Source organism: Ictidomys tridecemlineatus, chromosome 10 (assembly GCF_052094955.1).
Source record: "Ictidomys tridecemlineatus isolate mIctTri1 chromosome 10, mIctTri1.hap1, whole genome shotgun sequence".
In the NCBI taxonomy this organism is placed as follows: Eukaryota; Metazoa; Chordata; class Mammalia; order Rodentia; family Sciuridae; genus Ictidomys; species Ictidomys tridecemlineatus.
This window is the reverse complement of record NC_135486.1, coordinates 16017764-16043602: the sequence shown is the minus strand read 5'-3', so window position 1 is coordinate 16043602 and position 25839 is coordinate 16017764. Positions and strand designations below refer to the sequence as shown.

Below are 25839 nucleotides of genomic sequence, written 5' to 3'. Positions count from 1 at the left end.
AGCATTGAACCCAGGGTTGCTCTACCGCTGAGCTACATCCCCGGCCCTTTGTATTTGTTACTTTGAGACAGGATCTCATGAAGTTATTCTGGTTGGTCTTGAACTTGTGATCCTCCTGCCTCAGTCTCCTGAGCAGCTGGGATTATAAGTGCTTGCCACTGCACCTGGCTAATAGTTGTGTTTTGGATGCTGTGTCAAAATTCAGGGGCAGAAGAAACAGCCAGGTTTCAAGCCCCTGGTGCAGAAGGCAGGGGCTGTGCTGGTCCCCACAGAGCACACCTGCCGCTTTAAAGAGGCTTGAACGTGCCTGCTGGGCACGGAGAGGTAGAGGCTGCCAGGCAGGTGCTCATGGCAGAGCGGGTCCTTTCTGTCACACCAGCCAGGATTCCAGGAAGCAGCCACTGTTTTGAATTTCTGAATTCTGTGATGTCACCCAGGAGAAAATAACTCCGAGGAGAACTGCTATGGGTAAAGAAACCTCCCACCTCCACTCTTCTGGTAAGTCTCTTTTTGAGAACTTCCCCCGGCACCAACCAAGCCCTGCCCACAGCTTCAGTCCTCTGTGCCTTTCACTGAATGATGTCAGAGGGCTGGAGGCACCCAGCAGCTTCTCCACCCTCTTCTCCAGGGTCAAGTTCACTTTCCTTCTGCCTGAGGACAACAAGCAGCTACAGCCACACAAGGCCCCTGAGGGTAAGAAAGCAATGAAAGGAAACCCCAAGGGGCTCCCTGGATCTCTCAGGTGCCACTCTGCCAGGGTCCTAAGAACTCAGAGACTCCCTCATCTTGCAGTCAGGTGCCTGGCAGCAATGAGTGACAAAGGTATCCGCCACTAGAAGAACATGACCCTGGGTGGCAAATGAAGGAAAAGCGGCCCTTGGATTTTTTTTTTTTATTCAGAATGCATAGAGCATTTTTTTGACTGTGTTGGAAAACTCTTCAAAGTAGAAACATGTACTAGCTTTAACTCAGCTAGACCAAACTGGACCAAAGCAGCCACCTGCATGGTGTAGATTTTATGGTGGTCCAGGGGACAAGGGTGAAGAGGTTGGACAACTAATGCTGGAGTGCTCAGTCCCCGGCACCGGGCCTGTCTTAGGCACCCTGTCTTATTAACTCGTTGGCCCTCCCGTAGGCTCCACGTGGTGGATGCTGCTGTTATCTCCGAGTTCTGGATGTGAATCAAGTTACTTGTCAAAGACAAGATAAGCACTGGTGGGCAGGAATCAGACCCTGGCTGGTAAGACCAGAACTGACAGCCCTCGGCTGCATGCTCCCATACACGCCTCCTCTCTCCCATTGAAGCAAGCACCCATCAGAGTGGCCAGGAGGAGGGAGGACTGTGTCTGTGTCAGACACTGGGCTAAGGGCTCAACTTAGAAAATGCAGTCAAAACCCTTGGCCAAAGTGGACTGGCTATGGTTTCACGAGGCCCCTGTATACTTCTGGCCATTAAGAGCTTGGTGAGGCTCAGCTGAAGACATTGTGGAGTCCTCATTTTTTTTTTTGTACCATGGAGTGAATCTAGGGGTGCTTAACCACTAAGCTACATCCCCAGCCCTTTTTTTATATTTTTATTTGGAGACGGGGTCTCACTAAGTTGCTGAGAGCCTCACTAAGTTGCTTTGAACTCGAAATCCTCCTGCCTCAGCCTCCTGAGTCATTGGGATCAGAGGAGTGAGTCTACCACCAGGCCTGGCTCCTCACTTATTTTGATTAAAAGTTTTTCAGCTTTTAGGACTATGATGTAGCCCTATTATAAACCCACCAACACTTCTCCTGCACTTAGAGTTCTTTACCATCCCTTAGACTCCTAAAAACAAAAAAGAAAGATTTTTTGGAATGAAGATTCCCTTTCTAACCTTAGGGGAATAACAACCTCAGAAGCCAATGGAAGGTTTCCCACTTGGCAAAAAAAAAAAAAAAAAAAGAAGAAAAGAAAAGAAAATTCCATTAGAGATGGCTAACAAATGCTATTAGCACCAAGAAGATCTAGTTAGAGAGCTTTGCCCCTTCTCATGGGACAAGTTACCTCCCAATCCCTGCCACCTGTCCTCCCTCCCCCAAGAGAAATACTATGTGGGTTCTGTTCTATTCTATCTGTTCTGGGAATTGAACCCAGGGATACTCTACCACTGCACTATGTCTCCAGCCCTCTTTATATTTTATTTTGAAACAGGGTCTCACTAAGTTGTAGAGGCTAGCCCCCAACTTGTGATCCTTCTGCCTTGGCTTCCGGAGTTGCTGGGATTACAGGCATGCACCACTGAGCCTGGTATGAGTTACATTTTAATATTTCTAGTAGCCACATTGAATAAAAGCAGGGTAAATTAATTTTAAAACACTTTTACCTAACCCAACATATCCAAATTACCATTCTGCCAATAATGTGATCAATAGCAAAATTATTAATAAAATATTTCACGTTCTTTTTCATATTAAATGTTCATTAGTATGAAATTTAAAACTGCCCTTTACACTTACATCCCATCCCCATTTGGACTACCCACACATGCCTAATAGCTACCGCACTGAACAGCACAGACACCATTTTCTGTTACTGTCTTGCAAATATGGGTATCTTTAATCTTCCTTTTATGCAATGAGAAATTATTGGAGGAATGAACACTGAACTATTACTTTGCCTGTAACTGCATTCAATTTTTAAGTATGCCTGATGTATTTTCTCATTTAATCTTCACTACAACCCTGTGAAATAGGTCCCTAGAGAAATTTTAGGTGGGTAGCAGATTGGCATAATGCCATCTCTCTCTCTTTCTCGCACACACATGCAGGCGCGTGCACACACGTCCACATCCCTGTTGTGAATTCTCAATTTAAGTCCAGCCAAGGATGGGAACTTAACTGAAGCTACATAGCAATATAAAACTCAAGTGATAGATTACAGCCAAATTCTTGCTGGCTTTCCTGCTGCTCAGTCTTGCACTACCATTCCAAGAGAATTTATTACAGTAATCCAGGCACCTACTTCATGGGGGTGTTTATACACATCAGACTCACTTAGTCCTTAAACCAAACTGTGCAGCACTTGAGGTCACCATGGTCATAAGCAGGCACTGGTATGGTCTGTGCCCAACCCGATTCCTGAGCAGGTCCTCTGCTTCCTGTTCCCTGGCCTTCTGGGAACCCTGGGTCCTCTCAAGATCACAAAGCCCCTGCCACACAGGGGATCACCAGTTCACTAAGAGAGATTCCACACAGAAATAAATACATCAAACAAAATGAGACTACAAAAAAAGGTATTCTAGGATGGCAGGAAAGAGAAATTTCTGCAGGTCTCCGAGAAGGTTTTATACAAGAGTCTGTCTTTGGAAAATGCATCAGGATTTAAGAGATGAAGGCGGGAGAAAGGCCCGTGTCCAGCAGAGGTCACCATGTCCTGAAAGGCCTGGAGCACAGAGGTGTGGGATGAGGTCACGGGGTGAGTCGTGGAGTCTGGCTGGAAGAACAGAGCACGAACCCAGGCTGGCAAAGTGCACATGAGCCACCTTCCGAGGTCCTGAGTGTTGACGAAGGACATGGGATTTTACTAGAGAAGATTAGGCACAAAGTTCTGGAGCAGAAGAGTCAACACCAGTGGAGGCATACTTTAGAAAAAGCAACCTAACTGTGGTGCAAAAACACAACACAACAACAACCACAATAACCAAAAAGTTAACTGCAGTTAACAACAGCAAAGAAACAAATAAACAACAAAGAAGACCAAGGACCCTGGAATCCTCTGGGTGAGGGGCTACAGCCACCTGATCAACGGCAGTGATCAGAAAAGTGACACTAGAAGAAGAGGGTAAGATTCTGGGAACAGACAAGAGCCAGAGTGACTACATGACTGGAAGAATAGAAATAGACAAGGCACAGATAGGAAAGTCAGAGCGTGAGTTTCTTTCCCCTGCAGGTACCCTGAGAGCTTAGGATCTCAGGTTTTGACATGTTAATTTCCCCACTGAGGCCTGAATCCACCCCATATCCCTACTTTAGTCGGCTCAGTGAATGACTGTTGAAAGAAATCCAATACAATTTGGCTCCCTTAGAACTTGCTTAACTAGTTCATGATAACTTGTTCAACTGTTGGTCATTTATTTTTTTGCAAGCTGGTCTTGGCAACCTGCTCGCTGTCCTCTGAGTGACCTTTGCAGATCTGCTGACCACTGTTCACATCTGCCCTGACCACTAAGGGGAGGAAAATTCCAATATGGAGATGAGCCTTCTAGCCAGGATCTGACTTTTGAAAGGGTCACGGTGCATTAAAGCAGAAGTTGAGACCTGAAATCATTTATGCTTGAACATTGAAAATGTAAGAAAACGTGTAGGTTAATATCAGTGATAAAGTTCCTCATCAAATAACTCCTAAATTCTTTGAAATCTAGGAGTCAGGATCAAAATTCAGATACACCATGATTTCTGCCAGGTGCGGTTATGCACACCTGTAATCTCAGGCAGGAAGATAGCAAGTTTGAGGCCAGCCTGGGCAACTTAGTCAGAGCCTGTCTCAAAATGAAAAATAAGAAGATATGAGGGCATAGCTCAGTGGTAGAGTGCCCTGGGTTCAATCTCCAGTACTACCAAAAAAAAAAAAAAAAAGATGCCCATTTGTCACTTAATCCTCAATGGCGGAATATTCTACATAATTCTGTCACACACATTTGGAGTGGTTTGTCTCCTAAATAACCCAAACATCATGGAGACCAAACTGCTTCACAAAAACAGAAATTACTATTTGTATAAAGACACTGAACCTCAAAGCTCTCCAGTTTGTGTCTTTGGAAACTATGAATTAACACCTTTAGGAAAAGAATCTGCTACGGGCTGACACTAACTCTGAGACACTTGATTGCCATCTCCAATAAGCTACCCTTCACAGATCCTGTCAAATCTTCAACAACAGGTTGTAATAACATTTTCAAAACATTGAGTTTTTAGAAAGTGAAGGAGACCATTCTAGTCAGTGAAAAATATGCCCTGGTTGGAATAAAACCCAGTCACAGGGCTGTGATTACCTTTCCCCTATGTAAAGATGGCGCCCCAAACTCCTTCCCTCCTCGGGGATGGAGCCTGTATGACTTGCTTTGACCGACAGAATGCAGCAAAAATGACATTCTTGGACTTTCCAGCTCAGGTCTTAAGTGGCCTGATAGTCTCCACTTCCTCTTACAGGACAGTGGCCATGTGAAAAGCTAGAAGGAGAGGTCTTGCAGACAGAGACCGGAAGCCATGGTGGACAGCTGAGTCCAGCTGAGATCCCAACTACATGCAGCTGCATGACCTTGCCCAGGAGAGAAGAGCAGATGAACCCCAGCCATCCCACAGAATCATGAGAAATAAGACACCAGGACTGTTTCAAACCTTCCGGTCATTTGTTATTCTATCAAAGATCACCGGAACAATGGGTAACCAAAGATATCAAAATGGTTAAAGACGAGCCGGACGTATCATTCATCTGCTACCATCTGGAATCATCTTGGGATTCTGCAAATGTCTCCTTGCAAACTAATTTAAGTACAGTAACACAAGCAGGACCTTCCCTTGTCATATTTAAACTCAAGCAGACAGTAACATCTAGAGTCCTGGCACTTAACATTGACATTGTATTCCGTCAATTCTACCCTCAGAACCCTGGTAAAGCTAGGAAAAAAAAAAGTCTTTCTTGACTGGTGAAGCTCTGTTCACCTTTATTTAACACTAGATCACAAACTTGCATATATTTATGTTAGACTAATAAGATAATGGTGCTAAGTAAGTATTGTGGAGATGAAGAATATTAAGCAGAGGACCAAAGTGCACCTATGGGTACAGACTATATGGAGCCACAGAGACAGCAATGACAAGGCAGGTTTGGAGGAGATGGATTAGCCCCAGTTCTTACTCTCCTCCCTATGTCCACACCCTGTGCCATGAATGTGCCGTGGTCAGAGCGTACTTTTCTGCCTCTTGACCTTGGGCTTGTTTGTGTGACCTGCTCTGGCTGGCAAAATATGGGTGTGAGTGACAGCAAGCTGGCTCTAAGCCACATTTACAAAGTTTCATGTGTGTGGCTTGCACTCCTGCCTTTCTTTAAGGGAAGGAATGCCCTCAGTTCACTGCTCCTAGAACTAGGAAAACAAGAGGGAAGTGGATCAGTGCCACCCCAGGTAGCCCATCAACTCATAATGCGACCAAGAAAGAAATGCTTACTGTCTAATGTCACTGAGATCTTATGGTAGTCTAATACTCAGCCAAGTTGACTAATTCAGGATCCTTTATCAGATGCTAACATCTGCAAGATGCTTACGGTTCACTAGAACAACAGAGTCTTCCTGGCTATGTGATTGTGACTAAATTAGGAAATAGGTGGTTAGGTGTTCTTATCACTAAGCAGACTGTAAGCACAGTATCTCTACTATCACCAAATCTTGTTCTTAGAGTCTAAGTTATCCTTCTCAAGATTACAATTTGGCATTTAAAGTTCTCTCTTTTTTTTAAAGTATTTTTTAGTTGTTGATGGACTTTCTGTATTTTTTATTTATATGTGATGCTGAGAATCAAACCCAGTGCCTCAAGCATGCTAGGCAAGTGCGATACCCCTGAGCCACAACCCCAGCCCGCATTTAAAAGTTCTCTATTTAACCCTCAGTTCTCTCCCACTTATACTTTACATTCCGTGCAAACTGGATTATTATAATTCTTGAATACACCTCACATGACTTCTAGCCTTTCCTCATCTAGGTTCCTCCTGTGCCCTTCATCCAGCAGATTCCCGCAGCCCTTGAAGGCCAGGTTCAGATTTGCCACTAAGAAAGCTACTCAGATGATGCCATCTCAGCAAGGCTGCCAGTACTCTGTCCCCCAGCCTTATCTTTCCCTCTTCTGGTACATGGTGTGTTCTGCCTCACAACATGTCCTTATCTTCTCATGAAGTCCCACATAGCACGATTCACGGATTATTTACCTCTGTAATCTCCATGGCATGTAGCATTACACTTATTACACAGCATTAAAGGATGAGTGACCAACCGGAGATGACTGGGCATCGGGGAAACTACATCAAGAAAGGTAGCGGGTGTGCTGGTGCACACCTGTAACCCCAGTGACAAGGGAGCCAGCCTCAGCAACTTAGTGAGGTCCTGGGTAACTTGGCAAGACCCTGTCTCAAGATAAAAAACCAAAAAGGGCTGAGGATGGCTTAGTTGTTAAGTGCCCTTGGATTCAATCCCTGATACAAAAAAGAAAGAAAAAGAAAAGACAGGTGGACAAATCTGGGGGAGAGAGAGAGTGAGTGAGAGAGAGAGAGAGAGAGAGAGAGAGAGAGAGAGAGAGAGAGAGAGAGTGAGAGACTGTCACTTAATAGACAGGCAATCTTCAACCAGCTAGCATATCTGTGTTTCAAGCTCCAGATATGCAAAACGGATGGCATATATTTCACAGGATTGTTGTGAAAATTCAACATGAAAATGAATGTAAATGCCTCCCGGGTCTGACATATGGTGGCAGCCCCAGACATAGGAGCGTTATCACAAAAATGATATTGACACAGAGGCCTCACGTGGAAGCTAATTCTAACAAATCCCTGATGTTAGATTATTTTCTCTTAAAAGTTAAGCATTTGAGGGTGACAGTAATGACTCCAATTCGAATTAGCTGTTTTCTCAGAAACCATGGTTCCAGCACCCTGGATTCTAGTTTTATTAAGATGTGCATACATACGTTATTTTTTCTATAGGCAGTCACTAAGAGAGGCAAATGTGTCCCAGCCAGCAAATGCATCTCCTTAAAACAACAGAATAAAATCTACCTTCTCATTCAGACTACTCCATTTACATAAAGCATCCCAACTCTTCATGAGAGGACCAGAACAACAGTTACAATGGACTAAAAGCTACAGCCCGTACAAGCAACAGAATTGTCTGACAGTGACCCAACGATGCAACTCAATGCAAACATTATCTCAATGAGGTTCCTTATCCAGCAAGAGATGAAGAGGTGTTTTTATAAGTAAAAGGGCCATGTGAATGTCAAGTGGTAGATATTATTGGTAAAGTCGTTCAGCAAAAACGGCTTCTCTGCCTTCTAGGGCCTGGAATTGTGTACACGTACCCAGACTTCATCAGAGAAGTAATTGATGATTCCAGGGGCAAACTCAAGATCAGGAAACTCAAGAGGCTGTAAGTGGGCAGGCAGGTAACTGATGAGTAGCCTGGGCTTGGTATGCGTCCGCTGGCAAGGGTGAGCACTTCACTGGGTGCCCCAGGCTGACTGGAAGGGCAATTGCTACCCCACCCGCTGAATGTCACCTCAGGGAGTGAAGACACAGGGTTGCAAGAGCTTCTGGTCATATTCGGGGTTTTATGAGAAACATCCTGATTTTTAAGGTGGAGGAGGAAGCAAAGGAAATATATTCGTGGCCAGATGTATACTTGGCAGTTTGTGACCTTTGCACTAGATATCAGGAGGGCAATTTGAATTATCATAGAGAAGTTAAAAAATGACTACAAATTCATCTCATGTGTTATTTTAGAATATGAAAACATGTAATTCACTCCATTAACCCTGAAACTTCCCTCGTTTATAAATCCTCACTCATTCCCTTTTTGGACTTTTCAGTCTTACAGTTCTTCCCAACTAGGGCATTCGATGGCTGCTGTCCTATGCTCCTGTTTAAATCCTATTGGTTCTTCAGAACTCGATCTAAATGCTAACTCCTTCATAAGACCTCCATGATCTCCATAAAGCCCCAATTAATCATGATGTGTGGTCAGGAAATAGAAGGTCTGGGTTGATTTGGGGTCTTGTCACCCCTTCACCCCAATGGCATTAGACACCCATGGCTACCGTTGTTCACCATCACCAAAGTGAAATGACCAGAACCAGCCATCAGGGGTGCCGCGTGACAGCACTCACCGCCAAACGCGTCTCCGTTCTGGTAGCTCTTCCCTTTCTGGGCTTCCTCTTCATTTTGAACAGTGGCAACATGCTTGGCGGAGGCACAGCCCATAGTCTCATTCGGTCAGCTTCAGCCGGGCTGAACTGCAAATCATCTCTACAGACACGGGGACATTTTTTTTTTCTTTAAACACGAAGAAAATCCACCTTCTGCTGAGTTGGTCAAGATGTGCGCACCTGCCAGAGAAGAGAGCTAGATCAGCCAGGGAGACTCCAGCCAAACCCGTGGGGTGGGACGGCTCTGAGCAGTGTGACCCGTGACATGCTAGGACTCATGCAGAAGCCTGTGGCTTCTGAAGACCAGAATCCCAGTGTCCTGTTCTCAATCAATTCCCACTCAGAAAGCAAATCTGAGGACACCCCGTCCCCCAGGGGTGAAGTTTTAGGAGAGCTACAAAAATCCATATTTATTTACACAAGGAAGTAATTGGGTACTACTTGCCACACACGCACGCCAGGTATGTATAGGTGGGCTGAGGCTCTGGAACCTCAAAAGCCTTCAGAGCAGGCAAAGCGCGCTCCTGAGACCCAACCAGTACAGGGGACTGAGAGCGGCTTTTCCCCTCCCTCCTCCTCCCCCCCAGGCCACCATTTATCAGCCCCTCAAAGTTTTCCGGGAGGAAGTAGCCGTCCTGCTCAGAATGAAACAGGGACTGCTTTACACCTTTCTCACTGGGGCTGGAAATAGTTCAGTATTTTATTTTACCGGAGGTGACACTTTTGGAGGAAGGAGATGGGACAAGGTCTTAAAATTTCTTTGGGCGATGTTCTGCTTAGCTGTCTGAGGGTTTGGAGGATCGAGCAGAAAAGGCAGGGATAGGAAGAAAGGCAAACAGCTGTCCACCCCCGGGAAGGGCCTCTACTGGCCTCTCACGAAGGCGTACAGAGCACTTGGGATACACCATGAAAGAGATGATGCTCAGGTCAGCTGAGTGACTCGGCCTTCCCCTGCCCCACCCACGAGCCGTCAGACCCTCAGTGGCTGCAGAGCTCACCATGATCATTACTGCTTTCTATTTTCCCTCCTTCTTACCCAGCCATCGCAGCCCTGTAGGTGATCTACTCCAGCCCTGTCCACTCCTTCACCTCCACCCATCCCACGGGGACACAGGCCTCGCCTGAACCCCTGGCCTCCTTTAGCCTCCATCAGCACCGGCACTCGAGGCTGGCTATGAGGGACCATGCTCCTGGGGCTCACAGACAGCGCTACCAAGTGTGGCTAGGAGCTTCCCACAGGGGCCGACCCTACGCCCTCTTTCCTAGAGCACTCAGAGCATCCACAGATCAGGAAACCCAATCACTTAAACCATAAAACCTCAGCAAAGAGGATTTTTCAAATTAGCCTAGGGCATCCAATACCTGAACTTAGATACAAAGGTAATGATCTTAAATTAAGCCAAATGCAAACTGCAATCGATACCAACTGTAACATTATAGTCTGTATAATTGTTCAACTTTTTCATGGGTTATGTGACATCATCAATAGGAAGTAGAGGGTAGGGGGTGGGGGAGAAATTTTATAAACCCAGAAGCATTTATCTCTTTATACTTTAGGTAACTCCACGTTAATAAATTTCTTTTCTCCTTTATGGTGGTATGGGGAATTGAACTCAGGAACATCCTACCACTGAGCTATATTCTCAGCCCTTTTTATTTATTTTGAAACAGGGCCTTGCTAAGTTGTTGAGGTAGACCCTCCTGCCTCAGCCTCCTGAGTCGCTGGTATTATAGGCATGCAACATGAGATTCGGCTTACATTTTCATCTTTTTAACACTAAATGAAATCCAGGCCTAAAGGTAGGCGTACACACACACACACACACACACACACACACACACACAAATTGTTTAGCAGTAATATTTTTGAAAGGTGTAGTCTTTCTATTTGTTTATTCATTTGTTCTATTTGCTCATTCCATGTGTTATTCATCCTGGTGTGCAGAGCTCAGGAGTCTGACGGGAGAGAGACGCGACACAGTGCGGTGTCATAGGTGCTGGGATAAAGGTTTCACAGAGCCCTCAGAACTCAAAACAGCAGACCACACCGTGACTGGGTGGAGTCAGGAACTGGAAAGAGGAAGTGGGTGTTTTCTGGGGTCTTAGAGGTTTGGTAAAAGTTCATCAGCCGGACGGGACCGTGGCAACAGGTGGGTGGCAGGACCATTCTGAGCAAGAGCCTGTTGGTGTGTGTGTGTGTGTGCTTACGTTAGGAGGGGTCACGTGGGGGATGGGAAGAGGCCGGACCGTGGGCGCTTCACTCTTTGTGAAGAGCCTGGAGAAAGCCTCACTGCCCTCATCCAGCTTCATAAACCAGGCCCAGGGGGTCTGTCTGATCCAAGTTTGCACACACCATGAAAAATAGTGCATGAGTGTGGAAATCCATTCTGCCCACCTGTCTCAGTTCCCGGAGAAACATCCCGGAGTATGGGAGGGATGGGAGAAGGGACTGGGCTTCAAGGTAGGAGGAGGGTCAAGCCCTCCTAACAGGAGGCTGCGAAGGGCCGGCACCTGGAGGCACTGTGACTCTGCTGCCGTTGCTCTGTGCACACCCGGTGGGCACTTTTCCTCCTCTGTCTCACCCCCAGCATCATCAAGGGAGGTCACAGGTGTGGGCTCCCAGGCAGGAGGAGCCTCACTGTCCCCAAAGGAAGTGTGAGGAAACAACCTCACGTGTCCACAGGGAGGGGAAACCTGGCCTGGCCCCACTCTCTGCTGCCACCTCTTTAGACTAACAACAGAAGCTAACAAAGGGGAGACGCTAACAGAGCCAGCAGAGGATTTTCAGAAGGAAGAGACAGTTTACAGCCACCCTCTCTGGTAGTCTTCTCCCTCTTCTCTTCCTCATTCCAGTTTCATCTTTGAAACGTCATGTTTCTCAGTTATCCAAGAAGCATAGTCACCTCACCTTCCTCCTGGGGGGATGTGTTTCAAGACCCCAAGTGGATGCCTGAGACCACAGAGAGGACCAAACAACAGGTAAACTATGTTTAATTTCCAAATCAGGCATACTAAGACATTAACAGAAATAGCGATAAAATAGAACCATTGTCACCAGATGATATAATAATTAAATGAACATAGTGTCCCTTGAAAGAGTCAAGACCAATGTTAATATTTTTGTTGACTCCTAGTGACATAAACTGTGGAAAGTGAAACTGCAGACAAGAAGTTAAACTACCCATGTTAAAGAGTTTAAGATGAATTATCCTGTGCTCCTTTTGAAAAGCATTCCACAATGTTTTCTTCTGTGTCCAAAAGTTTTGTTGATAACCACAACAACAACAACAAAAAACTTATTGGAATTGAAAAAGTTGACATTACATGAAAATCAAATACATTCAAGAAGGCTAACAAAAAGAAAACTTAAGAACTTTAGTTGCTCATGGCACCTGCCTGTAATCTCAGGTACTCAGGAGGCTGAGGCAGGAAAATTGCAAGTTTAGAGGCCGGACCGGACAATTTAGGGAGACCCCCGTCTCAAAATAAAAATGACTGGGGTGTAGCTCAGTGGTGGAGCTCCCCTGGGTTCAATCTCTGGTACCACACACACATAAAAAGACTGCTTCTGTTATTCATGTATTGGGGCAAAGGTCATGTTAACAAGCAGATTCGACACAGTTTATATCCAATGAAAACAAAATTACTTAGGAAGTTTAATTAGATAGGCTTTTGTTTTGTTTTGCTTTGTTTTGTTTTTGTTTTTTGAGACAGGCTCTAGCTATGTTTCACAGCTGGCCACAAACTCCTGAGCTCAAGAGATCCCGTCTCAGCCTCCAGAGCGGCTTCCAGCGTGGGCAGGCACAGCCATTCCTGGCCATGTTTGTATGTTTTAAAGAGAACTATTGTTCAATCTGAGCTTTCTCCAAGTCATAAGCAGGTGTAGACTTTGTTTTTGAAACAACTACACTACATGTTTTACAGTAATTAATTTAAGAGCGATATTTTCAAGTCTTATAAGTTCATCAGAAATATATTTTAACTATGAACCTATTTGAAGGTGTTAACTATGAAGTCACCTGCAGGGTAGGAGAGCACCAATTCATCAAATTAATTCTGGATCACCGAAGCAAGTTTTTTTTTTTTACTATGTCCCTTAGATCCTGTACATAAACACAACAGTTATTTAATCCAGAGGTATTTGTTCAAAACTACTAAGTGCCAGATGTGTTTGGTATTAGGTTTCCAGTAGTAAACAGACAGGAGTTCATAGTCTCTCCATAGATATGAACTCCCAGAGAAGGAGATAATCAGGAAGACCAGCTTTGCAGCCATGTGGTCCAGTTACCCCAGGTTAAATAGAGGATGCCAGGGCATTCGATCCCCAGGCACCTGACTCGGCTTTGAGAAAAGGAGTGTCAAGAGATGTCCGGTTTGAGACCCAACCCCAGTTAAAGACATAGCACTAAAACACCCTTGAACTGCATCTCTTTATGGGCTGAGGCAACATCAAGGTTTCCTTCTCCCCCCCCCCCGCCCCCCTCCAAAGTTCTTTCCACTTAACCTCAACCCACTGAGACCTGCTCACGGAATTTCAGAATTCTGAGCACAACCATCTCTGCTCAGAAAAGGGTCCCTTCAGTTAAGCTCTGTTTTTTTGTGTGTTGTTTTGCTTTGTTTTGGTTTTTAGCTTCCACTTTTCCATTAGCATCTAGGGCTTTCTCTCCCCTCCCCCTCCCCCTCTATTCATTTTTCCTCTTGGAAACCACAGCACTTAGGTGAGGCTGAGGGTGCTGGGGCCGCTCAAGCAGAGACCACAACATTGAGCCTCTGGGAGAATCTCATTTTCACGTATTGTTATTAACAGTCTGCTATTTTTCACGTTGCAGATTACAGTGTGAAAATTAAACTGAAGCATCTCTTTGATGTTTGATAGGAGCTTCTAAAATGAAGTTTCACTGAGGATGATTTTTTTTTAAGCTAAAGAATCTAGCAATAGGACCATCAGGCACCTTTAAAAACATGAGATTCAATTAATTACTCAGGGCTTTGTGTAAAAACCCTCCCCATGGGGTTGTGTCCACGTTATCCTGCAGCAAGTATAACCCACAACACCACAGGCTCACCAAACGTGATGCTGTCTTTATAAGCTATCTGTCCTTCTTTGGATAAAATAAATCAGCAAAATTAGAATCCGATTCAAATTCAAAAACAGATTTTAAAAATGTGCAGACAGGCAACAGAATCCTTCTTCTCCTCATACCATGCCATAAGCCTCTTTAAGTGTCCTATGGGGAATGTTCCAGAATGTTCTGTGTTACACCACGGGACGGTCTCTCTCCCCAAGTCTATTACTTTCAAATGAATACGTTCTTTTCTTTTTTCCTTTTTTTTTTTTTTTTTTTTTGGTACCAGGGATTGAACTCAGGGGCCCTTAACCACAGAGCCACATCCCAGGTCCTTTTTTACAATTTTATTTAGAGTCAGGTCTCCATGAGTTGCTTATTAGAACCTCACTAAGTTGCTTAGGCTGGTTTTGAACTCCAGATACTTCTGCCTCAGCGTCACTGGGATTACGAGCATGCATCACCATGCCTGGCTACAATGTCTCTCTTCCTTACTTTAAGTTTTGAACCATAAGTATGGTTTCATCCCAAAACCCACTTTTATAAGACTGGGAAGAAATCAAATAAGCCATGTCTACTTTTGAGAAAAACGAAAGCAACATCTGATCTTCTTCTTTTTTTTTTTTTTTAAATTGGCTACAGGAAAATATTTCTGTTTACATAATATCATGAGTAATTTCACTCCCCACTAATTAAAGACTTCTTGCATTTTGGATAAAAAAGGCAAAAATATTTTAGACACTTTCCTTGTCAAAAAAAGGCACTTGTAAAAAAAATACAAACCAAAAAAATTACAGTGATAAACTCCATAAAGAAATCCCAGGCCAGAAAGAACATGAATTCACGACAGGGGGCTGCAGGGACTGGAGGGAAATCCTTCCTGTTAGCTGGCAGTAACTGGCATCACCGCACATCTGCTCCTCACCTTGCACTTATTTGGTGGCAATGGGTACACAGAGAGCTATGAAGTCGGCAGTTAAGAAAAGAATGTAGCTGCATTATTAATAGATCAGGAGCAAAGTGCCCCCTTTCTACTTCTGATTAAAAAGGGAAATCAAAACAAGGCGACATCTAAAAACTCCTTTCTTTTACTGAAGAAAGAGCCAACATCTAAGCTCCATAAAGAAAAAAAATTTTATATATATATAAATAATCAGTCTGTTTGCCCATCTGCTTTGCTTCGCTATAATGAGTGTTAATACAGCAGCCCACTGGTGGGAAGAAGAAAGGAAGCTTAAAAGTGATTTCTAATCTTGAAGCTTTGGTATCCTTGGGCTACTGTTAACACCATTTCACATTTCATTGTGAACATTAAAAATAATACATACAGGGATGTCACGTTTGACATGAGGATAATCTAGGAAAGCCAAACCTTCCTGTGTGCCTGCAGTTACTGGCACCGGCTCCTGGCCTCGCACTCTTTTGGTGGCATGACAGGTGACAATATGCTATTAACTCCAAGGATTCGTACGTATGGACTTCTGCTGCTTTATGGGAAAACTCGAAATTCTGCAAATAATGATTGCACAGAGGTGTCCCTCAGAAATGTGACAGAAATAAATACTATGTAAGAGGACACACTGGTGCTGGGAGATGTGGGAGCAAAGAGGCAGTGTTCAAGTGGAATGACCACTGGAGTGGGCAGGAGAGTACCAAGCTCCAACCTGACCCTTCACACACCTGCCTTGGGACAAAACTCTGGGTCTCTTTCTTGGATTTTATGCCCAGCCTGAATAAAGCAATCTAATTTTTCCAGAAGCCCTAAAGGGCCTGAAAGTTATTACCAATGATGTTTTGGCCCAAGAGTGTTGATTTCAACTGTGAGTGAGCTGGAAACAGAACAAAACTCAGCTCCCTATTTCCCCTTTTCTATCCTTCCTTTAATGAATAAAATTAATTTTAACAATGTTTCTTTAAGGGAATTGGTTACAAGGTTTGTGGAATAACTGTTCTTCAAGCTAAGGATTTCAGAGTTGTGTGCCGTTACCTTGCACTTTATTTGGGGGTTACCTGTACATGTACACAGAAATTTGTGTAGGGGATATTATTTCTGTGGAGGTGAAGGAGGAAAACATCAGCTCCTGATCAACCACACACCCACAGCAGTGTGGACCTACGAAGAAAACAATGTGTGGCTTCTCAGCAGCCGCGGCCAATGGCAGATATTCTTTGACTTCAAGTTCTTTTTCTTCTTCCATTTTCAAGACCAAATGTTTGTAGGAAGTTGTCAACTTGTGTGTGGGAACCTTCTATACCCTGGGCTTTTACCAGAAGAACCTACGACTGTGATTTTTGTGACAGCCATGCTGCTGGTTCCCCACGTCACCTGGGACAAATCCATGGGATCTCCTTGTCAGGAACCGCCATGTGTCTCCCCTCCTTTTTTGGATTGTTTAGAACATCTAAGACGATGATGAATGCTCTGAATAGCACTTCCACGTGCAAGGCCACGTTCTGTGAGTACACCCCCAGGCCAGGACATCCCCATCAGACCCTCTGCATTCACATTGGATGAAACCCACCTGCCCAGAGGGTCTCGAAGGTAGGTCTGCTGGCCTAACCCAAGCACACCCAGAAGCAGATGGAGAAAATGAGAGAAAATACATGGAAAGGAAGAACGAAAAAACGAGAAGCGAATGGAACTTGAAAGTAGAACAAGTATGAATTACTAAAACAAAACAAACAAACAAAAAAAACCAACCACACATTTTGATTTGAATCAAAGCAAATAAGCCATGGTCCTTTCAGATTGGCCAGCGACCATCCAGAGCAATCCATGTGTTGAAATCTAAAGAACAGGTATAATTCCTGACCTTGATGGGCTAGCATCTGGATAGGGCTCACAGATCAATAATGTGATAAAATAAAATTCCAATGACTAGTGTAAGCTGCAGGGAACAAGGGATCAGAAGCATTCTTGAGAGTCAGGAGATATTTCAAGCTAATTTAAATAGTGCTGCCCCAACTATATTTTATGCACCAAGAGGTGGAAGAATGCCCAGCAATGGAGTGTTGTTAGCAGAGCCTCAGAATCATTTGCTGATGGCGAGGACAGCAAAGATGCGCTTTCAGTGCTCAGCTGCTGATCCACCCTTGCACCACAAATCACAGCATAGCACTGTAGCTGAATGGATCTCTCAGAAAACTCTGGGTTACCTCCATGGGGCCAGGGCAAGAGTTAACACCAGCAACCCTTTTCCCATGCACACATCTGAAAAGCAGTGTGGGGCTCCGTCACTGAGTTAGAAAGCCTCCAGTTCTGCATGCGTCCAGCACAGTGCACATTTTCAAGTCAATTCAGTCCCTAAGTTTTCTGCTGAAAGGGCTTGTACCTCAGCCTCAACCTGCGTACTGTGGTGGATAAAAGGCAAGGTAGGCAATAGAACAAATATGATGAATCACCTAAGCTAGTCATTGCAAGCAAATGGAAGAATAGTTTAAAAACAAAAAAGCCTGCTTGTGTTTATTTGAGGACTTAATTTGCTGTTTTTGAGTATGGATATGTTTCCTAAGGTCAAAATTAGCACTAGTTTAATAAAGTAATGCATTACACTTTGAAAAGATCTGAATGCTAGAAATTTAAAAACAATCTGAACATACATCCCTCTTTCTTCCCCAAAACCCTTTCCCTCCTATTTCCCCCCTCTTCTTACTAAAATAAACAATATTATCCAGAAAGGACTAGATGCTCCCTTTGGCCTAAGATCTCTCCCTCAGCACAGGTCTGCAGAAAAATCTGTGGTTACAAAGATTCAGTAAATTACCCTATCTGCTGGTTAGAGGGCTGCTAACTGCAAGAAACACCTCTAGAAGACTCTGAAATTCTGCCTCCTGGAACCTTCAAACTCTATCTAGAACAATTCAAGATCTGGAAGTGCCTTACAAATGTAAAGAAAGCAAACACATAAAACGTAAAACTTCTTTGTGGGTGAAGGAATTTGTCTCCTCCCCCTCCCCACTATCAAAGTTCTAACAATACAAAGATTATACCCAATATTTTGTGGGAAAAGAGTCACATAGTTTTGGGGAAGTTCCTTCCTTCACAGTGCCGTGGGCCCTCATTTATAAAGTGGGATACGACCTCATGAATTTTGAGTGAAATAGACGAGATGCTATATGGAAAGTACTTAGGCCAGTATCTGGCACATAGCAAATAATCAATAACAAAATAAGAGGGAGCTATTGTCATTATCACCACTGTCATCACTATTACTTAATGTCATGGCGATGAGCTTTCAGTTGATACAAAAGCAGAGGTAAAAGGGAATAGAAAGAAGAGATGGGAAGAGAGATGACTGGTCAATCTGGGCAGCGTGGTGGTTTTTAAGAATTGGACCAAAGATAACTGCAGGTGGACGGGACACGGATAGAAATGGAGACACGGTTCCCTAGCAGGAGAAGCACCTGGCCCATGTGCAGCACTGACAGATGGCCCTGAGAAGTGCCCAGTGCTTCTGCTGTGGGGGTGGGGCAGTCACCTCTGCGTGGGATATCCAAAGCTCTAAAGGCTAAGGCTGTGTGCCCACAAGTGGAGGGTCAGTGGGCTTTCGTGGGGTTTCTTGGGTTCTGCTATGGCCCCCATGAATGCACAGTTCACATCAACTTCCTGTTACGTGCTATGTGTCTATCTCCTTCCCCAGGCAGATTTCCAAGGTCATGACCACGTCCTAATCATTCCTCTTTGGATTACCGCTCCCGGCCCCTCCCCTGCACACAGTGTCGGGCACATAGTAGACGTGCAATCAATGTCCAGTGGATGAAGTCTCTTAGAAACCTCTTTTAACAAAGAAATGTGAGGAGCTCTCAGGGAGTGATCTCCTCTCCGCCCCATGTCCCAGGTCACCTGCACAGGCAGTGACTTCTTAATATATCGCGAGTGACTGAAGTTAAAGATGTTATGTGAGCCATCACAGGTGTTTGCTGCCCTACAACCGGTGATTTAAAACTATGTTCAGTATTCACACCTTAAGAAAGTAAGAAAAGAGTAGTATGTACTATTATCCCCCACAATGGGCTTTAGAAAGCTTTTATCACTTATATGGTTGGCTCTCATCTGCTCTATAAAACTGTGCTAATTATTTCAACAATGAATTTTTGAGAACTTGCTTAGTTCTTCATATTCCACCAAGGACCAGAGATTCCAAAATGGCTAAGAGAGCCTGTCCTTGGTGCATTTTCTCACTTTCAATCAGAGTCCAGATGTTTAGCAGTGCTTCTGAAACTCACCCATCTGAAAAATCAAGGTCTTTGTTTGCTTGTTGGTTCTTGCTCAAATTTAAACTTTTGATTAGCTTTCCATCACAAAGAACTATTTAAGGAGGGTGTCCTCAGAAGGCCCAAGAGGCTGAAAGGATAAATGTCATTTTCAGATAGCACAAACCCAATGCCCTCTACTTCCTGTGTTAAGAAAAAAACAAAAAACAAAAAAAAAGCATCTCCATTTTCATATTGTTAAGAAATGCATAAGACTTTTGGGAAGTTCATTGATTTTGTAGCATTCAGCCAAAAGCATGCTCTCTGCAATCATCTATTAAAAGAAGACAAAAAGTGAGGGGTTGAGAGAACAGACCCAGGAAGACAGGGTCAAGTCAGCTGAGGGATGGCCACACCCTAGAGTACCCTGCACTCCCGCCCCCGCAGCTGGCTCATGACTCTGGACCAAGAGTCCTGCCAAGGCACCTGCAGTCATTCCTGATGTTTACTGGGGGTTGAGAGACAGAGCCATAGAAGAGAGGGCAAGGCCTTGGAGCTCTTGTTTAGCCATTGGAAAGCTATTAAGGAATACATAGGGTTACTGGTTTGAAGCTAATGTGACCCCCTAAAGGTTACCAAAAATGACAGGGTATACTAAAAAAAATGATTCTAAATCTGCCCAGTGTTCTCTATTTAAAATCGCATGGCTAGTGAACAAGGTGTTCTTTCCTGATTATCCCCAGTGTGTGCTTTGAGAACGAGACCAGAGTGACAAGCTCAGTAGAACTGGACAATATGGGGCAGAAAAGACACAAGGGGGACCATGGCTCAGCATTAAGACTCGGCAGTCACACTCTGTTCTGGTCTGAAACGTGTTTAGTGTCTTTATCTGAATAGGGCACAAGTGTGTGGCCTGATGACAAACTTTTATCCAAAACAAAGCAGAAATACACTTAACTGAGGATGTGACCACTTTCTTTTCCCTCAAGGCCTTGGCCCAGATGTCCTTTTTTGGGGGGGGGAGGGGGAGGGGGGGAGTACCTGGGATTGAATCAGGGGCACTTGGCCACTGAGCCCCATCCCCAGCCCTATTTTGTAATTTATTTAGAGACAGGGTCTCACTGAGTTGCTTAGCACTTCGCCGTTGCTGAGGCTGGCTTTGAACTCCGGATCGTCCTGTCTGAGCCTCCCCAGCTGCTGGGATTACAGGTATGCACCACTGTGCTGGCTTGGCCTGGATGTCTTTCAGAGACATCTTCATAATGCAAGATAGTTCTAATTCCCAATTACCTATCTATCCTTCCCATGAGTCTACAGTGTAAACTCTTTGAGAGAAACAGCCTGATATATTTCTTATTCCCTGTTGTATCTACAGCCTCTAGCAGGGATTGGCTCAGAATATGTGCTCAGTTAAAAATAAATAAGCTGGCTTGGTGGCACATGTCTATAATCCTAGAGATCTGGGACACTGAGGCAGGAGGATCACAAGTTCAAGGACAACCTTAGCAACTTAGCAAAACCTTCAGCAACTTAATGAGCAAAATAAATAGATAGATAGATGAGAGATAGATATAGATAGATAGATAGATAGATAGATAGATAGATAGATAGATAGATAAAAAGGGCTGGAGGTGTAAGTCAGTGGTAAAGCATGCCTGGGTTCAGAAGAACATTACTAGAAGAAAGTTTAAACTCCTTCCCAGAACTTTAGGATTTTCATCTACATCTCTAATCCTATCTAGCTGTCTTTTTTTTTTTTTCTTTTCTTTATTTTCTTCCCCTGTAGTAGTGGGGATTGAACCTGGGATACTCAACCACTGAGCTACATTTTTTTTTTTTTATTTTTTATTCTGAGACAGGGCCTTGCTAAGTTGCTGGCCTCAAATTTGTGATCCCACTGTCTCAGCTCCAGTCTCTATCTACTAACCCCTCTGTTCAAAGCTGCCCCCTTATATATGCTTGTGCCCTCCCCCCATCTCTGCCAATTATTCAAATTCTACCCTTCCTTGAGAGTTCAGAACAAATCTTATCACTTCTAGGAAATGTTGCTCCAAGCCACACATCTTCCCCTTCTCTAAAGTGACCAGAAAATGCCTGTAGAGCCCATTTATCACCTATCTGTGTGGCTACATGTCTGCAGTTACCTTTCCATCTCAGTCCAACTTGGCCCACATGGAGTGTCCTCCCTCTGAAGTCAGCCCTAACTCTCATTCAGGAAATATGCATAGCCTTGGGCCATCTCCTCTACTGATGTTCACGTTGTTAACTTTTGTGCATTTTTTTCCCCTTGAGGTTCTAATTCATTTAAAAAATTTTGAAGGCAAATCATGTTTTCCACATCTTTGATCCTGTGCAATCCTTTGCACAAAGTAGCAGATTAATAAACATTTTGTTACTCCACCAGCTGGGTTATATAAGCTGGGTTTCTAAGCAAAGGTGTGCAGGGTGAGAGAACTATGGAAATTGTTTGTTTAAGAAAAAAAAATAACAGCTTTTACCACAAGTGTAGTTGAAAAAATCTAATTATTAAGAGATTGTTTATAAAGGTCAAATGTGGTTACTATAATTACACCACAATTTGGTAAAATCATTCTCTGAATAAAAGTTATTTTTAAATAAAACTTCTGTCCATGTGATTAAAAAAAATTATGAATAGAAGAGTAGAAAAGGAATAAAAGGGAAAAAAAAAGAAAGACCTATATCCAAAATTAACAACCCAACCCTACCTCCAACCAGAGGAGCGGACGGGGTGGCATCACCTAACTTTCATTACAAGGTCTAGTTCACGACTGAGCTAACACCATGACGGTACAAAGCCTTGCCCAGCAACTAACTCCCTGAGCTCAGTGATTCTACATTGCCTGGAGAGGAGGGGAGAATCCAATCTTTCAAAATATGTACAGTGGCTGCTTTCAACCATAAATAAAAAATTTTAGAATATGGATGCTAGGTACAAGGTTCAGTAATTGAGGGTTCCGTAACCTAGCAACAGAATGTCAAGAGATCCCCTTCTAATCTGTGCCCTCGGTGGCGTGCATCTGCATCCCTCCAGGAACGGGCCCGCGAAGTCACTGCCAAGTCAGGTTTGGCTAATGACAAATCAATATTGGAAACAAGCTCACAAAACACAGAGGCCTGTTGCCAGGCTCCAAACACCTGAGATCAAGGGACATAAACAGGAAGTACACACAGCACTGGGGACCCGAGGCTACAAGGCCGTCATTTAAGCTTCTGCCTTCGGAAAATCAAATTAACTAGCATTCGTAACCTTCTACTAACCAACACCTCCGATACTTCATGTGGCTATCTGCAGGCTAGATGAACATGAAAATGAACAAACAGACCCATTACCAGGTACATCCTGCAGGATGAAGAAGACAGGAAGGAAAGAAGAGGGCACTTTAATTTTTTTTTTTAAATAATGAATAAAAGTTGATCCCTTCCAAGATAGGTCAAGAAATCAAGTCTCCTATCTCCTTCCTGTTACTTGATTTGGCTTACCAGCTCATCCGTCTCAACTTTAATGGGCTGTGGTTTCTCCTGGGCAATTGCAGTTAAGGGTCCTTCACCTGTTAAAAATATGGATGTGTCTTTTACAGCGTTTCCTTCCCTATTCCATTATGAAGGTCATCATATGGAAAAGCAGTATAACAAAGTGCTTTTTTTTTTTTTAATCAACTATCCCAGCAGCAGCAAAAATAAATGCAACGTGGGAGGCTGTTTATTTGTACATCAAAAGGAAAGGGAGATTCTCTACAGGGTGACACGATCATTTGTTTTCCCCAGTGAAGCAAACAAATCAAAGAGGAATAAACCTTCATCGTTCATGGAGTAATGAGTTCTTGCTAGATTTAGCCATTCTCCTTCCCTGTTATCCTCACTCCAAAAAACAGATGTACAATGACATCAGCAAAACAGCTAAAGACCATCAATCTTTAAGACAGGAAATGCAGCAGCCAGAGAGAGCATCCTTTATAAACATTGGCCATCTCCCGGCTGGTGGCTCTGGTTCTGCAGAATAGGAAGGGGGCCCACTGAGGAGACATAAGAGCAGTGGTGTCTTAGGAAGTAGAGACCCAAACCTCCCATACCTCTCCAGACCAGGGAAACCTGTGTGGTGGGCCCAAGGTCACAGCGCCCAGATAGGGTACTTTTATGATACTTCCCTTCCCACCAGCTCACATGACCATTAGTAGAAGTTGCACACTGACAACCTTCTGTCAAGAAGGCCAATGACAGAGTGTGTAAGGCTTTGGGGAGCTTTGTCCACTGACTTCAGAATAGTTCTTTCAATGGACTAGGCCACCACACTTTGCAAGAGGAACAGGCCAGTCCAAAGTCTGCTTGGTTTGAACGCTCTGACTGTTCCTGGGTCACAGGAGTGGGACAGGGCTGCTGTTAGTGGTGATGCTGAGAGTTTAAGATGACAACAGGGAAGCAAACCTCAGCATGTTCTCCACAGCTGGCATGGAGGAAGGACATCTGTCTCAATGTCAAACAGTGACGGAGAGCTTCGGAATCCAGAGCAAAGGCTGGTATCCCAGTTGCAAAATCAATCAATGCTTATTCACTGCTCTACCATCTGCAGAGCCTTTCACGACCACCAGCCCCGTCGAGCTGCCAGAGTCATAGCTAGACGACTTAGAAGACACAGACAGCATGCCTCAAGATGCCAGTAAAGTCAATCCAGATCTGGGGTGCTCCTAGTTGTTGGTGAGGTGAAAGAGAAGCCCTACTTTTAGGAAAGAGGGTACTCCCCCTGTTTTGATCTCCTGTGCTTGAGAGTAAACGTTTTAGTAAACAAAAAAGTCAAGTGAGAGTACTGGAGCCTCTTCAATGCCATTTATAACACCTCGAATCTTACTACCTCTCATTGACACCTCCACAACTCAGTTTCTGTTTTCCTTTCTTTCTTTTTTTTTTGGGGGGGGGTGCTGGGGATGGAACCACGCCCTCTCGCAGGCTAAGCAGGCACTCCATCACTAAGCTATAGCTGCAGTCCCAACACAACTCCATTTCTTTTGTTTTTTTTTAAAGAGAGAGAGAGAGAGAGAGAGAGAGAGAGTATTTTTAATATTTATTTTTTGGTTCTTGGCGGACACAACATCTTTGTTGGTATGTGGTGCTGAGGATGGAACCCGGGCCACACGCATGCCAGGCGAGCGCACTACCACTTGAGCCACATCCCCAGCCCCACAACTCCATTTCTACTGAATGTCTGTTGAAGCTGCCTATTGGTTTTGATGCAAACAAAATGGTAGCAGTTGCCCACACAAGCTGGACCAACACTAGAGTCTGGGACTTATTGAGTGATTTTCCTCCTCCTCCTTCTTGCTGGCCGACACCCCTCTAAACTATTTCCATCTCCACCTACCAACAAGATTTTGCCTGTCTACACACAGGCAGCCAGGATTCCAGCCCTCCACAGAGGAGCCGTGCCTTCTTCCAGGGCACGCATGGCTCTGTTGCCCTGGGCACCAAAGAGGCCCGTGTGCCCGAAGGACAACCAAAAGAGCTGGAGAGAAATGGGGAGAAGGACAAGGTGTGCTGAGCTGCTGTGGGAGGCTGAGGAATAGTGACGTCTCTCCCTGCCAGGGCCACGAGACTCCTCAGACCTGGCTCCAAGCATCTGCTTCCTGGGAAGCAGCTGTGACCCCCGCCCCGCGCCTCTACAGTGCCCACCCCGCCCTGCACCTCCCTGACTGGGGTCCTCACGGCCATCTCCCGGTCTGTCTCCCCAGCCAGACCCTGAGGGTTCAAAGCCAGCACTCTCTCTTGATTTTAAACAACTTACCTTCAACTCTGAGCGCTGCAAGGATATACAGGTGGCCAAGGCCCATTTGCCAAGACCAGCTGATTCTCAAAGATGAAGACGTTGTCAATAAACTGAGACTGGCCATAACAATTCCAGAGCAGCTTTGGGATCTTAAATCCATGAACAGTACAATGAAGAGGAATAAATTTCTTTTATGAGAAATTCAGCAAGTCATTCAGTCACTGGGAAATGAAAGGGAGCTCAGTGCTGCTTCTCTCAATATTCTACAAGTTCAATTTAGGCACTCTACCCGCAGCCCCGCATCAATTCCTTACCAGTACAAATTCAACACTTTATACTCTGCCCTAAAAAAAAAAATTGTTAAAGTAAACCTCAAAAGAGGCTGATTTTAGGGGCTGGGGTGGAGCTCAGTAGTAGAGCACTTGTCTTTAAATTGGCAACCAAATCATTCTAGCATGCGGGAGGGCCTGGGTGTGATCCCTAGCACCACACACACACACACACACACACACACACACAAGTCTAATTTACTTTCCAGCCTCTGCTCCAGAAACAACTCATAATTAGGAAAATACAGCTTATTCTGTTAAAAGTGATAAACCCCCTGGGATGTCAGGCTATTTATTATAAACTACTCTCCATACTACTATCTATCTACTCTTCCAGGGAAGATAGCAGAAACTGAGGTGCAAGTTTAGGACCCTGGAAACATTACTGTAACGGTCAATGTTCCCCAGAAAGCGATCAAAATGCAAACAACATAACATGAAATTCTACACAGAATAGAGTTAAATAACGCCTGAGTAAATATAATTACTACTGCAATATTGTTTAAAAACACACACACATTTTATTCAAGGGATGGGAAAA

The 25839-nt window shown here is 44.3% G+C and overlaps 1 protein-coding gene across 1 annotated transcript in view; it reads right to left on the bottom strand.

The window, feature by feature from the left end:
- The window catches only part of C10H1orf21 (chromosome 10 C1orf21 homolog), a 206801-nt gene that overhangs the window by 116861 nt on the left and 64101 nt on the right, over positions 1-25839 (bottom strand). Inside the window, exon 2 of the mRNA XM_005319698.4 lies at positions 8896-9114. Within this exon, the coding sequence (XP_005319755.1) occupies positions 8896-8989 (94 nt within the window). The 5' untranslated portion in view covers positions 8990-9114. The remainder of the gene's footprint in view (positions 1-8895; positions 9115-25839) is intronic.